At 41.4% G+C, this 14,504-nt stretch overlaps 1 protein-coding gene across 3 annotated transcripts in view; it reads left to right on the top strand.

Annotated features, from left to right (window-relative positions):
- tmem120b (transmembrane protein 120B) overlaps positions 1 to 14,504 on the top strand; it is a 41,150-nt gene that overhangs the window by 13,446 nt on the left and 13,200 nt on the right. For all 3 annotated transcript variants that reach the window (XM_072247638.1, XM_072247640.1, XM_072247639.1), the window contains exons 4-6: positions 438 to 497; positions 6,251 to 6,343; positions 6,975 to 7,064. In XM_072247638.1, the coding sequence (XP_072103739.1) occupies positions 438 to 497; positions 6,251 to 6,343; positions 6,975 to 7,064 (243 nt within the window). The remainder of the gene's footprint in view (positions 1 to 437; positions 498 to 6,250; positions 6,344 to 6,974; positions 7,065 to 14,504) is intronic.

Genomic DNA, 14,504 nt, shown 5'->3' with positions numbered 1-14,504 from the left:
AAACCCTGCCTTAGGATTTTATTAATGTTTTTTGACCATTAGACTGATATGGAATAGTTTTAATACCTGGCTGTCAAATTCACTCTTCAAAAAGTCAAACAGGAAAAAAATTTGAGGCATAATCTTTAATTTGAGCTATATGCGATTACTTGCACTGGTGATCTTGTTTAAAAAAATCTTGAGTATAAATTTCATAAAATCCCTGTTAATTATTGTAATAAAGACTTTTGTTTTTGCTCAAGGTTTTAGCCCAAGATGCATTTTACTTTAAATATTAGTAATGTACCATTTCATTGATTCTTTATCACGTGTAAATTAATCATTATTAATTATGCAGTTGATTTGAGATAACCAAATGTTTTTATTTGTGGAAATACTAACATTCAAAGGCCAGTAAAATCCAACACACTTCACTGTGATTTCTTTTGCTCTTTCAGGCTGTACTTAAACCTGGTGCTTGGAAATGTGAATGTAACTCTTTTCAGCAAGCAGGCTAAGTAATACCAATTTGCAATTTGATCTCAGTTTGGCAACTGCTAGCATGTTTTCCAAAGCTTTTGATTCCTTGCCCCTCTGCCTAGCAAAATATAGCTTGTTTACCTTTAATGTTCTTGTTGCTTTAAGCTTCGTTTCCCAAAATCAAATTCTTATGGGTGCAAAATAGTCAACTTGCATGTATCTTGTGCAAGAAACCAGTTTTTAGTTAGAAGTATGTAAGTGAAATGTTTAAGTTAATTAGAGAGTCCAATCCTACTCCTGAATTTTCTAATTGTTAAGCCGCAGATCCAGATGTCGGGATCCTCCAGCAAGTTATTTCTTGAGCCTAGGGCTATGAAAACTGAAGTTTCCTGCTGACATTCCCAATTACAGTTATGCATGTTTGTAAGGATGAAGTATTTCACAGATATGGGAGGGTTTGAATCTGTGAAGGTATTTGGGTTAAAAGAAGCAGACAAGAGGATGAAGTTTTCCGAGAGGCTAGGCCAAGGGGATATCTTGAGGAATTCTGAGCAAAGGAGAGCAGCTAATTGGGTGGATTCCTTCTGACTTTCAAAGAAGCCCTTGAACTCTTCAGTTGTTTGAGAGTCTTTCATTTACTGTACCAGTGAGATTGGATCACGGCACAGACTGGAAATCAAACCTGGAGCTTTTCGGTGTGTTTTCCACAAATTCTATTATAGATGAAGAATTCCTTTTGTACCAAAACAATATTTAGTTAGTTCTGCACAGGTTACAATGTGCACTTATTAATTTCCCTGTTTTCTGCTGGTCAATATATGATATTGGGGTCCAATGCTATGAATGATACTGGGTCTCATAATTTACAGAATCATTCAACGTAGTTTAATATTTGCTGTTCTTTTACTTCAAATTTCTCTCAGCAAATACTGGCACTGTAGAGAGACAGGAAATGCATCTATTTCTTGACACTTTCCACTTGGTTCCTGTTCTGCAGAAGCCACAAACTAAATTGGCCACAAGAAATTTCGACTTGGTCATAAGTACGCTATTAATAATGTCTGCTGTCTGGACCTGTATGTGAACTACTCCAAATGTGAAGCTTTTATTCCTTCAGGTTTTGATTATTGTAGCTTTCAAATATTTAATTAAAAGGATGTATATTGCAGGGTGCATTGGCAATGCACTCACTGATTCCAGTTTTTATTTCCCATATGTCCTTGTTATTAAAATTCACAACCTTTCAATCTGCTATATTCACGTGGGTTGCAGTTGCTTTGCTTCTGTTACTGCCATGTATTCATTTCCAGAAGCTTGCTTGCAAAAAAAAATTGAGAACCAGAAATTCAAGAGCAAACCTAATTGTCTTATATTGTTTATTTATAATTGATTTATAATTTTTTGCAACTCCTAAAGCATAAAAGCATTGGCATTATCACAGCATTAATATGAGTTTATTTTCAATGATAAATTTATCTCTTTCACATAAGTACGTTTTCTCACAACATAATCAAGTCAATACTGACTCTCAAAGCAAACCCATTAATCACATGTACTCATTTATTTAAACTCACTTCTTAAACTCCGGACCGCACCTGGACCCGACCAACAAGCCGCGGTCTGCTACTGTGCTGGAGCGCTTGGAGACACGGCCCATTCCGACCAGCACCTCTCTGGAGCAGACGACCACACAGAAGTGACGGCGGAGACCTCAAGGTGCCCCGGACGCTTCCCCGGAGCAACCACCATAAAGCCCTGTTGGTGGCCATCCACAGTTGCCGGAAGTGAGGCCTCCGCCGCTGACCTCTGAAATGGAGCCCAAGGCTCGGCTGGAGCGGAGGCCTCCGCAACCGTGACTTGGCTTAAGGCCATCCGGGATTAAGTGTCGGCTTCGGGGCCCGACCCAATCGACAGCCCAGGCCCCCGGCAGCTGGAAGTGGCAGCAGAGCCTCCCCGTTACTCGGCCTGTCCTGGAGCGCACGATGACGCGACCCGCCGATCGATTCCCATGGAATACGTCCACCAACATCAAAGAGTTGATAACAACACACTGCATTGATGGAGACCTGGAAAGATGCACTACTTACTGAGGAAGCGTGGGAAAAGAGCTGGGCTGCTGGTCAGATTGAAGCTGAGGGGCTTCAGGGTCCCTATGCCCACCATTCTAGTAGCTAATGTGCAAGCCATAGAGAACAAGGTGGATGATCTTAAAGGGAGACTCGCCTACTGCAGGGAGATGCAGAACTGCTGTGTATTCTGTTTCACCGAGACCTGGCTCTCCCCTGCCATCCCTGACTGTGCCATCCAACCGGAGGGATTTTCGATCCATCGGATGGACCACACGGCGTCTTCGGGCAAGATGAGGGGAGGTGGTGTCTGCCTACTGATCAACACTGGGTGGTGCTTGGATGCAGTGGCACTGAAAAGCTCCTGCAGCCCAGACCTGGAACACCTGTCGGTGAAGTGTCGTCCCTACTAGCTGCCATGGGAATTCATCTCAGTCATACTGACAGCGGTCTAAGTTCTCCACCCCCCCCCCCCCCCCCCCAGGCGGACATGGAGTGTGCTCTGAACATACTGTATGCCAACATCGGTGAACTTGAGACCAGGTATCCAGAGGTTTTGCTCATTACAGCCGGGGACTTTGACCAGGCTAACCTCAGAAAGGCGCTGCCAAAGTTATACCAACATGTCTCCTGCCCCACTAGAAGCCCGAACATACTTGACCACTGCTACACAGCAGTCAAGGATGGCTACCGTTCCATCCCACGACCTCACTTCGGAAAATCGGACCATCAGGCCTTACTCCTCCTCCCGGCTTACAAACAGAATCTGAAGCTGGAGGTCACGGTGTCATAAGTAGTGTCGCGTTGGACGGAGGAAACGGATGAGGTCCTCCATGGCTGCTTTGAATCGGTGGACTGGTTAGTATTCGAGGACTCGGCAGCTAACCTTGATGAGTATGCCTCAGCTGTCATGGACTTTATTTGGAAATGCACGGAGGACTGTGTGTCTCGCAAGATGATCCAGGCATTCCCTAACCAGAAACCTAAGATGAATTATGAGGTCAAGTCCCTTTTAAAGGCTAAAGCTGCGGCTTTTAGGTCCGGGGATACCAGTCGCTACACGGAATCCAGGCGTGAACTCTGGAAAGCCATTAAGGGCGCCAAGAGGCAATATCGAGCCAAGTTGGAAGCTCAGGCTAACCAAAGGGATGCCAGTAGACTATGGCAGGGTCTAATTGAGATCACTGGGCGCAAAGGCTGGGAATATCAATAACTGTGACGCTTCTCTTCCTGATGAACTTAACGTATTCTACACAAGATTTGAACAGAAGAGGAGTGTCCCACTCCCTCCGGATGAACTGGACCTGGTGGCATCGAGATTCATCGTCACCGAGGAGGACGTTAGAAGGGCCTTCCTGAAGATAAATCCAAGGAAGGTGAAGGGCCCAGATGGCGTCTCTGGACGGGTTCTCCGGCCCTGTGCATGCGAGCTAGCTGGAGTGTTTGCTGATATCTTCAGCTGCCCCTTGCTTCAGTCTAAGATCCCCTCATGTTTTAAGAAGGCAACGATAATCCCAGTGCCGAAGAAGAGCAAGGTGGCATGCCTGAATGACTATCGACCTGTGGCTCTGACATCAATTGCTATGAAGTGCTTCGAGAGATTGGTTATGACACACATCAACCACAACCTACCAGTCAACCTCGATGCTTTGCAATTCGCCTACCAGAGCAACAGGTCGATGGCAGATGCCATCTCTCTGGCCCTACATTCCTCCTTAGAACACCTGGAGAATAAAGACGCATACGTAAGGCTCCTTTTCATTGACTACAGCTCTGCCTTTAATACCATCATTCCAAATAAACTGATTCCTAAGCTCCGGAACCTGGGCCTTAGCATTCAGATCAGCAGCTGGATCTTCAGCTTCCTCACAGACAGGACCCAGGCTGTAAAAATAGGGGACAAGCTCTCTTCTACAGTTACTCTGAGCGCTGGTGCCCCACAAGGCTGTGTACTCAGCCCCCTGCTGTACACCCATGATTGTGTAGCCAAGTTTCCTTCAAACTCAATATATAAGTTTGCTGATGACACAACAATTGTAGGTCGTATCTCGGGTAATGATGAGTTTGAGTACAGAGAGGAAATTAAGAACCTGGTGGCATGGTGCAAAGACAATAACCTATCCCTCAACATCAGCAAGATGAAGGAATTGGTTGTTGACTTCAGAAGGAGTAGTGGACCGCATGACCCAATTTACATCAGTGGTGCGCAAGTTGAACAGGTCAAAAGCTTTAAGTTCCTCGGGGTCAATATTACAAATGACCTGTCTTGGTCCAACCAAGCAGAGTTCACTGCCAAGAAGGCCCACCAGTGCCTTTACTTCCTGAGAAAACTAAAGAAATTTGGCCTGTCCCCTAAAACCCTCACTAATTTTTATAGATGCACCGTAGAAAGCATTCTTCTAGGGTGCATCACAACCTGGTAATGGAAGTTGTCCTGTCCAAGACCGAAAGAAGCTGCAGAAGATTATGAACACGGCGCAGCACATCACACAAACCAATCTTCCGTCCTTGGACTCACTTTACACCGCATGCTGTTGGAGCAGTGCTGCCAGGACAATCAAGGACACGACCCACCCAGCCAACAGATTTTTCGTCCCTCTTCCCTCCGGGAGAAGGTTCAGGAGCTTGAAGACTCGTATGGCCAGGTTTGGGATCTGCTTCTTTCCAACTGTGATAAGACTGCTGAACAGATCCTGACCCGGATGTCAGCCGTACCCTACAAATATCCGGACTTGGCTCGGTTTTTTTGCACTACCTTACTTCCAATTTTCTATTTTCTATTTATGATTTATAATTTAAATTTTTAATATTTTACTAATTTTAACTATTTTTAATATTTTTAATATTTGTAATCCAGGGAGTGTGGTGCAGAATCAAATATTGCTGTGATGATTGTACGTTCTAGTACCAATTGTTTGGCGACAATAAAGTATAAAGTATTTCCCTGTAACCCTTTCTGTCACTTATGACCATTAAGAGATACCCACCCCTCCCCCAACAATTCTCCTGCCATTCACATACACCTGCATCGGGCGCTTCACCTAATAACCAGCATGACTGTCAGATGAGGGAGGAAACTTGAAATCCATGCAGTCATAAAGAGAACATGTGAACTCCCCACAGACCACCAGAGGTCAGAATTGAATGTGGATCATGAAACAATTTATGTGTGATAAATAATTCTTATGTTAGTTTATGCTGCTTCAAGTTAATAGCATGGTTGTTTAGTTTACCCTAGACATCCAAAGTGCAACCAAAACCCTTTCTTACACCCCTCCTCTGTAGGAGGATGGTACAATTTTAATTTCTGATTTTGTCGTACTTACTGAAATACTAAAAATTGGCTGGAAATATATTGTTTTATTATGCAGTTTGAAGAGTGTCCAGTAAAGATTTAAACATAAGATAGGCCTTGCTTTTGTTTGGTAAATTTAGGTGAAAAACAACTTGTCAAAATGTAAAGATATTGGCTTTAAAGATCACCTTAATAACATCATACTGCATCACCCACTCCAAAGATTTTAAATATTACTGACTGGATTCCTATGGTTGAATGAATGCTTATTTTTATTGATGAAAATTTTTCAATTTAATGCAAAACATATATCTAAGACCGTAAATTTGTAACAATGAGTTTGTATCAAAAACTAGATTTGGCTAAGAATATTATTTTTAAACTAGGTACTTTTTAAAATCCATTTGCATCAATGTTTTTGTTTTCATAGATTTGCTTACAAAGATGAATATGAAAAATTCAAACTATATCTGACGATCATCTTATTGCTTGGCGCAATATCTTGCATGTTTCTGTTGAATAGGTAAGGTTTTAGTTTAATCTATCCTTGAATTGGAGAGCAACCACAAAGTTACCTTGTTTAATTTGGATTTGCCCCACCTTTATGCATTGGCCAGATGTGTTCAGAGTTCCTTAGTTTTGAATGCTTTATTTCCAACTGGAAAAATAGAATTCCATATTGATGCAATTAATTTTTCTCAGCCTTTTGAGGTCCCTGGCCATGGAACTGTTTGGTTGCAACTTCCTACACATACAAACCTGAATTATGCCAACTCAAACCTATCTCTGACCTTAGAAACACTAAATGATTCCTTTGCAGCAGTTTGGGTAAAACTCAGTTAAGGATCTTGTATTTAAACGGTTAAGTTTCCAATCTAGTGCATAGAAAAAGACTTTAAACATAACTTTTTTTTGTGTTTGATAGGATTACCAATACAAATAATGTAATTGAATAGTTTTCATTTAGTCAAAATTCCTCTTTGTATAAAAGAAAAGGTCAATGTTCATGTAGAAAAGCAAAATGGACAATATACAATTGGCTCATCTGAACTGATTTCTTCAAAGTAATTTATGAGTTTTTACCCTCAGTCATCCAAGTTGTTTTAGAGTACACTTCCTACTCTTCTGGTAATATTTTCGTATTTTTCTCCAAGGGTAATTGATGAAATATTTAACTTCCTGTTAGTCTGGTATTACTGCACCTTAACAATAAGGGAGAGTGTTCTTATCAGCAATGGATCAAGGTAAGAGGACACTTTTGTTTTTGGTGCTTTATAATTAAAACTAGAACCCTACAGAATGCTACATGTTTCTAAAGGAATATTTGCATTTATTTTAATAGTCATGCTGCATTGGCTAAAAACTATAAATTAAACATTTTCTTATGAGAACCTGCATTTTATACAGTATTTAGAATGTTTATTGACAGCAATGTTACTTCTTTAGCTGCATGTTGCATCAAAAGGTTATTTAATATCTTGTATAGAATTATTGTAGTGCAACATACTTTCCTCTCAATCTATGCTAATACTGTTTTTTTTTCTCCGAATTAATCCTTTCTCACTACCTTGTCACAATATTAATTTAGTTTACTATCCTATATATCTATATTGGCAGATGTGGCGTATCTTCAACCTTTAGCCTCCTATTCACCAATCTGCATCTCCAGTACCAATCCTTGATGTAACTGTGTTAATGAAGTCTAGATATGATTGTATTAATACAACAACCAATTTCCAATGAAAAGATGGATAAACAAAGTTTTGGCGTACAAATTCAAGGATTTGCAAAACCAGGATTCATCAAAGTGCTTTGCACGGGACATTGAAAAGTTCCTTTTGCATCCCAACAAAGCACAGAGTTGACACTTGAGGGGATTTGCCAGCTGCAGTAATTTGGTATAAGATTGTGAAAACACCCAATAACTGGCAACCATTCTCAGAAATTTCTTTTTTTGAAACACTAACACTTTTTCAGCTTTCATTCCAGGAGTTACCATGATCTTGTTTTACTTAGGAAAAGGCAAGATCAGCCTCCATATCTTGTTTACAGCAATCGGCTACATGGAAAACATGCATGACATTGTTTATACCCACTCCTTGTTTTGCAGTGAACTGCCAGGATTTTTGAAATGCTGGAGACATGAGAGACTGCAGAAGGTGGAACCTGGAGCAGCTGGAGGAACTCACTGGGTCAAGCAGCAATCATTTCTCCTCGATCCACTGAGTTCCTCCAACAGATTGTTTGCTATTCTGAAATGCTGACTTGATTTTTGTTTACTTGTTTTTTTTTACTCTGCAGTTTGCTACAAGATGCTGTCTAGTCTTCAGCAAGCTTCTGAAGCATTATTGATTCTACTGCTTCTGCAGTCCACAATGCTCCAAGTTTCCTCTCCTGTTGGTAGTACAATCCTGGTTTAGATTGGCAGACAGCATGGGACCATACTTCATTGCCAACCTGCGCGGAAAATCATCTTCCCACCTACAATTTTCCACCAACAATTTGCCATTTAGTGAAAGAACTACTTGCCCTCAGTTGTCTTGTCCCCATAGACTATGAAGCCATTTCCTTTAATAGTTTTCACTTGTATAAGTTTACCAAGTATGAAATACTTTTAGAAAGTTTTGATGAGATTCTTGAAGATTTGATTCACCATATAGTAAACTACAGAAGCATGGATGAAGAACATTTTGAGATTATTACCTGCTGATCTCAGTTGGAGGTGTTAAAAGCTGGCGCTGTGAATTCACCATCATCATCATCATCATGTGCCATGTTGTATGACGTGGGTGATCATGGCCCTTCCATCACCATGATTGTTCTTGGCAAATTATTTTAGATTATGAAGACACGCAGTGCTCTTTTATTGTCATTTAGTAATGCATGCATTAAGAAATGATACAATATTTCTTCCGGTGTGCTATCACAAAACACAGGATAGACCAAGACTGAAAAAACTAACAAAGCCACATAATTATAACAGTGCAACAATACCATAACTTGATGAAGAAGTCCATGAGCACAGTAAAAAGTTCAAAGTCTCTCAAATGTCCCACATCTCACGCAGACGGGAGAAGGAAAAAGAACTCTCCCTGCCATTCCCAACCACAGTCCGACTCTGAGTCATCTGAAAACTTCGAGCCTCCGATCAGCTCTCCGACACCGCGTACTGAGAGCCATTTCTGTCCGAACGATTCAACCTCAATCTTGGTCGCCAACAGCAGGCAAAGCTGGCAATTTTGAGGCCTTCGCTCCGGAAGATTCCTGACCGCGCAGTAACAACAGCAGCCAACAGGCGTTTCAGAAATTTCTCCAGATGTTCCTTTGTGCTTTCATGTCCGTCTCCATCAAATCAGAATTGTCCACGGCCTCTATTTAACGGATATGATATCATTTTTCACTGGAGGGCTGCGCACGCGCGGCGCGCTGCTCTCTCTCCTCCCTCCTTTACAGAAGTGGTTTGCCATTGATATCTTCTGGCAGTGTCTTTACAAGATGGGTGACCCTCAGCCATCATCAATACTCTTCAGAGACTGTCTGCCTGGCGTCAGTGGTCGCGTAACCAGGTCTTGTGATGTGCACCACCTGCTCGTATGACCATCCACCACCAGCTCCCATGGATTGGAGACTAGCGGGTGCTACACCTTACCCAAGGGTGACCTGCAGGCTAGCAGAGGGAAGGAGCACCTTACACCTCCTTTGGTAGAGAGGTATCACTGTGAATTGAAGTTGGACTAAGCTGTAAACTACTAAACTGATAACCCTGCTCTGTGCTCTCTGCTCAGAGTACTGATTTGTTATGGTGTTCCAAGCCTTGCAGCATTCATACACAGGTACAAACTACCAGTACTGTTGTCTTTTTTTAAAAGACATCTCTTCAGGCTATGGTCTACTATGCTGGAGACCTGGCATGATTTGTCTCTATGACTCATTATGCCGCTGGTGTTTAGGGCAGCAATGAAGGTCCTCCATCTCTGGTGGTATTCAGGGCTTCCTTTGTCATGTCATTACTATCCCTCGGTTTTCACAACTGTCAGTCATACAAGTCCTAGGTGGAGACTCAGGAATACCGTCACACTCAGATGTAGAAGGATTCTCCATTGCTCTTTCCATAACAATTTTGTTTGACCAGTGAGGAATGTTGGCCCTGAGCTGAATCCCTGAACCTGGAGGCCTGGTAGTCTGTCCTCTACCCTTTGACCTGTTTGGCATGCTTGATGCTACCAAGAGCCAAAGCATAAAGTCCTGATTCCAGCCAACATAACTCTCTGGGTTACTGAGGCACGCAAGCCTTCAAACCACAACAAGGTTGTGTTCTAGCCCTCCCCCAAGTGGTTGCCCCATGGATAGCCTCTATCAAATACTGTTAAGTGAGCTGAAACAAGTGATGTGACTGCTTGGTGCTGAGAGGCTAAGCACTGAGGCATCTTGGCTGTCCCTGTGAGTGTAAGCTACTACTGGAGACTGTCAGCACCTTCTCCTCCAGCTGTTGACAGATCACCAGATCCTGGGGCCTCTCATCAAATCCCACTGACTGCGATGGAAACTACTGTCCCTGTCTTTGGCTGCACAGCTCCTTCCCGGTCCAGTGATCTCTTCCTGGTATTAAGCTGAACAAGCAGCTTCCCAGCATCAAGTTGTCGGCTGATTCGAGCTGGATTTTGCCAGGTTCTCAGCAGAGCAAAGTTTAGTAGTGGGAAAGATAGGAATTTGTACTAGGTTGGTGATTACACCAGTGCTGTCAGTAATTTAATGTTCTACTGAGCTGAAAAGCCTAATAAATTTTTCTGTCAAAATGTTCACAAATAATTGCTGTTTGACTCCTATACGATGGTAAAAGGTGCTAAGCAGCTGTGAAATTTTTATTCTTGGCAACGAATCTATGCCTTCACGAGAAGTATCTTCTTTGAGAACATTGTATATTCTGACTTGTTTCTTGTGAGTCTGCTGAATCAAACTGTACGCGTTGAACACGCATTGCCCAGTGCTCAGAGGACCGGGCCTCTAAGCCGTGGTATCGCCTAGCAGGTGTCGGGTGTTGGAACAGGTGGAGGGATGGTCTCAGTGGGCTGTGGGGGGCGGGGTGCGGTCTGGACTATACACATGCATATTCTGCATCGTTGTATTGCACTGATATTCAACATGGGCTTGTTGACTTGTATGTGCGAGGACTAGGCATCAAGCCGCAGTGTTTGATTGGGGGGCTGTGGGTGCGCAGATCCTATTATTCTGTGAATGTGTTCTTATGTGTGTCTGTTGGTAATGTGTTTTAGCACCTTGACCCCATAGTAACACTGTCTCGTTTGGCTGTCTCACAGGAGTATTCATGTATGGTTGAATGATAATTAAACTTGAATTTAAATTGGATTTGTTTTGAGGTCTCCAGATGGCTGCTATAGAAAGCTCAATAATGAGAATGCAAATACTTGTACAGTAGAGGGTGCTGTACTGAAGCTTAACGCACTAAATCATGCTGGGAAGTATTCATTATGCATACAACCTATCTAATGCTTTTTAAATGCTTAATACTAATGGAGAGTGCAGAAAATAAGTTATATTCCTTCTGCACTAATGCCTTTGATCATACTGAGCCCAGTAATTCTCCCACAAGGTTTTCATTTTAGTTTGCAGTTAGTTGTTTTTGTGAAGAGTGTTTAAAAGGCTTTGCTGATGTTTATTAAGTTGGACAGCAATAAGCAGTTGGTCTGTTCTTGATTCAGGAGAAAAATATTTTCTTTGCTTTTTATATTGCATTGTGTTCTACATCTAGATTTTCTATTGTGTTCATTGTTTGTTGCTTTCTACATCCATCTTGACTATTTTCATCTTTTTGACAATTTTTGCATGGCTCATTGTCTTCATAAAAACTCTCATTTTCCTTGCTATGTACATTGAGTTTATCTTGCCTTTTTCCAAATAAAAAGCATAATTCCAAGGTATAATTTGCATCAGCCCTGGACTAATTTTTCTGTATTGGAGCACCACACACAAAATGCTGAAGGAACTTGGCAGGTCAGGCAACATCTATGGAAATGAATTAACAGTCGCCGTTGTGTCCTGTGACCCTTCATCAGGACTGGAAAGGAAGGGGAAAAGTGTCAGTATAAAAAAGTTGGGGAGGGGGTAGGAGGACCAGCTTGACGGTGATGAGTGTAGTTAGGTGGGTGGGAAAGGTAAAGGCTGGAGAAGAAGGAATCTGATAGAAGAGGACAGTGGACCATGGGAGAAAGGGAAGGAGGGGCACAAAGGAGAAGTGATAGGCAGGTGAAGAGGAGAGGTATAAAGTTAAAGTAGGGAATAGAAGGAGAGAAGGGGAAGGGAAACAATTTTTTTTTACCAGAAGGAGAACTCAATGTTCGTACCATCAGGTTAGAGGTTACCGAGGTGGAATATGAAATGTTGCTCCTTCACCCTGAGAGTAGCCTCGCTGTGGCAAAAGAGGAGGCCATGGACCGACATGCTGGATCATGAATGGGGATAGGAATTAACACGTTTGGCCACCAGGAAATTCCGCTTTTGGCAGATGGCGCGGAGTTTCTCGACCGAATGGTCCTCAAAATTGTATTGGAGTCCAAAGTACGAGGTACTTGTCATCCTGTAGGAAAAAATGTCAAAGGAGCAACTGTGAGCTGGAAAATTCAGAATTAAGTGTATGTTACATTTGTTAATGTTTGCCCATATGTCATAATACAGTTCGCCTTGCTTTCATTTTTGTAATGTGTTCGGTGGTTATTTTGCAATGTTAGGTTGAATTGACTGTCTAGTAAGGATATCACCTCTGCTATCTCTGACTGTGAACAGCATATATTGCAGTTTAGATTGTCCACATTTTACGAGCAATACATTTCCAATACATTACAATGATGCAGTGTCCCCACTACTGCTGGCTTTCCCAATCCTGTCAGTTTTTAAGTATTAAGATGGCGATTAAAATGTTTTAAAAAGTTTACAATATAACATTACTGAAGTTATTAATTTTTATAGCACATTAACAATAGGAATATTAAACTAATTAGATTGCTCCATCACGGGTGACTCCTCAATTTGAATCTTGAAGACACTTAGTTCTGTAATGCAAAGAAACTCATCAACATCGTTACTAAGTTGCAAAATATTTTGTAACTTCATTTTAAAGTACAAAGTTGCTGTGTTCCGGTGTTTCATAATTTTCCTTATCACGCTGTTTCATCTGGAAAAATGCATCTGGTTTGATGGCTCTGCAAATCCAGGAGGTCACCTGGCTGATGGAGAATTGGATACAGTATACAGTCGATTCCAGTTAATTGGGGAGGCTGCTTATTTGGGACAGCTCTTAAAGAGCAAAAACTAATTGACAAAATATCTAGGATTCCCTTTGTTTATTTGTGGCACCATGCTACTGAATTGGTGTGGGAGACTGTTGGCCGAACAGTTTCTAACTAGCGTCGGACGTGCACAATTGCGCCGTTGTTAGACACTATACCGCGCTTTGAGCAAGTAGTTTTTAAATGGTGTCTGTTACATGGGCTAGTGTACAAAGAGCAGTTTTTTTATGTTACTGATAGTTGCTGAGAAATAAGCAGAAAGACAATTCAGAGCTGTTTTGCTCACTGTGGTTTCAGACATTCAGGCTTAGAGAAATGACTGAGAGTGAAAATAATATTTTACTACTTCAACAAGTTAGGAACTACAAAGAATTTGAAGGTATTAACAATCATCTTGAATGTTATAATGAAAATCAAGGTCTGTAGGCTGTAATTGTCAATAGCTTTATATGAAGGCAGTTCATTATCTACATTAGGTGTCTGCACTGATATTGTTCATTTACAGCCAGTCAAATGAACACTGTAGTGTATGCTGAGTTCTTCTGTTGATAACTTAGGAACAGAAACAGTTTTATAGTGCTGCAATAATATTGATAGTGTCCTAATTTTATTCTGTATTTCATTTAAATACATAATTCGTTACTCAGTTAAATGGTAGTTTGTCTTTTTTATACCTTTAACTATTTCCATGAAACTTCGGCTAATTGGGGTAGCCGCTTAATTGGACTAATATGTACTGGTCCTGATGTGTCCCAATTAACCAAATCCATTGTATCTGAACAGATTTTAATCTAATTGCCCATGGCTCACCTCAAATATTTTAAAACATTACTAAAGCATCACAGGAACCACTGAACAATGAACAGTGTTCATTGATAATTAGCATTTGCACTGTTCCTTTTGCTTTTTCAAAATGCAATTTGTCCAGTGAACAATGTTGATGCATATACAGTCTTTTAACTTAGCCTGCCATACCCCTAATTTTACCAGTTTTGGTGTATGGGCAGTGAGCATGTCACTTACTCATTACAGGTTTCCCCCGCCATCCGAAGGTAGAGCGTTCCTATGAAACGGTTCGTAAGCGGGAATGTCGTAAAGCGAAGAAGCAATTACCATTTATTTATATGGGAAAATTTTGTGAGCGTTCGCAGACCCAAAAATAACCTACTAAATCATGCCAAATAACACATAAAACCTAAAATAGCAGTAACATATAGTAAAAGCAGGAATGATATGATAAATACATAGCTTATATAAAGTAGAAATACTTTTCCACAATCGTTGCCTGAACTGTTCTCCGTAGCGAAAATCTCACGCAAGCGCCATTGGCAAAAACACGGCGCAAGCGCTCTCCAGTAACCTTTAAGCTATGAAGCTGCC

This window comes from Mobula birostris, chromosome 31 (assembly GCF_030028105.1).
Source record: "Mobula birostris isolate sMobBir1 chromosome 31, sMobBir1.hap1, whole genome shotgun sequence".
Taxonomy (NCBI): domain Eukaryota; kingdom Metazoa; phylum Chordata; class Chondrichthyes; order Myliobatiformes; family Myliobatidae; genus Mobula; species Mobula birostris.
Note: the sequence above shows the minus strand (reverse complement) of the source record. Positions and strands in the feature narration are given on the sequence as shown.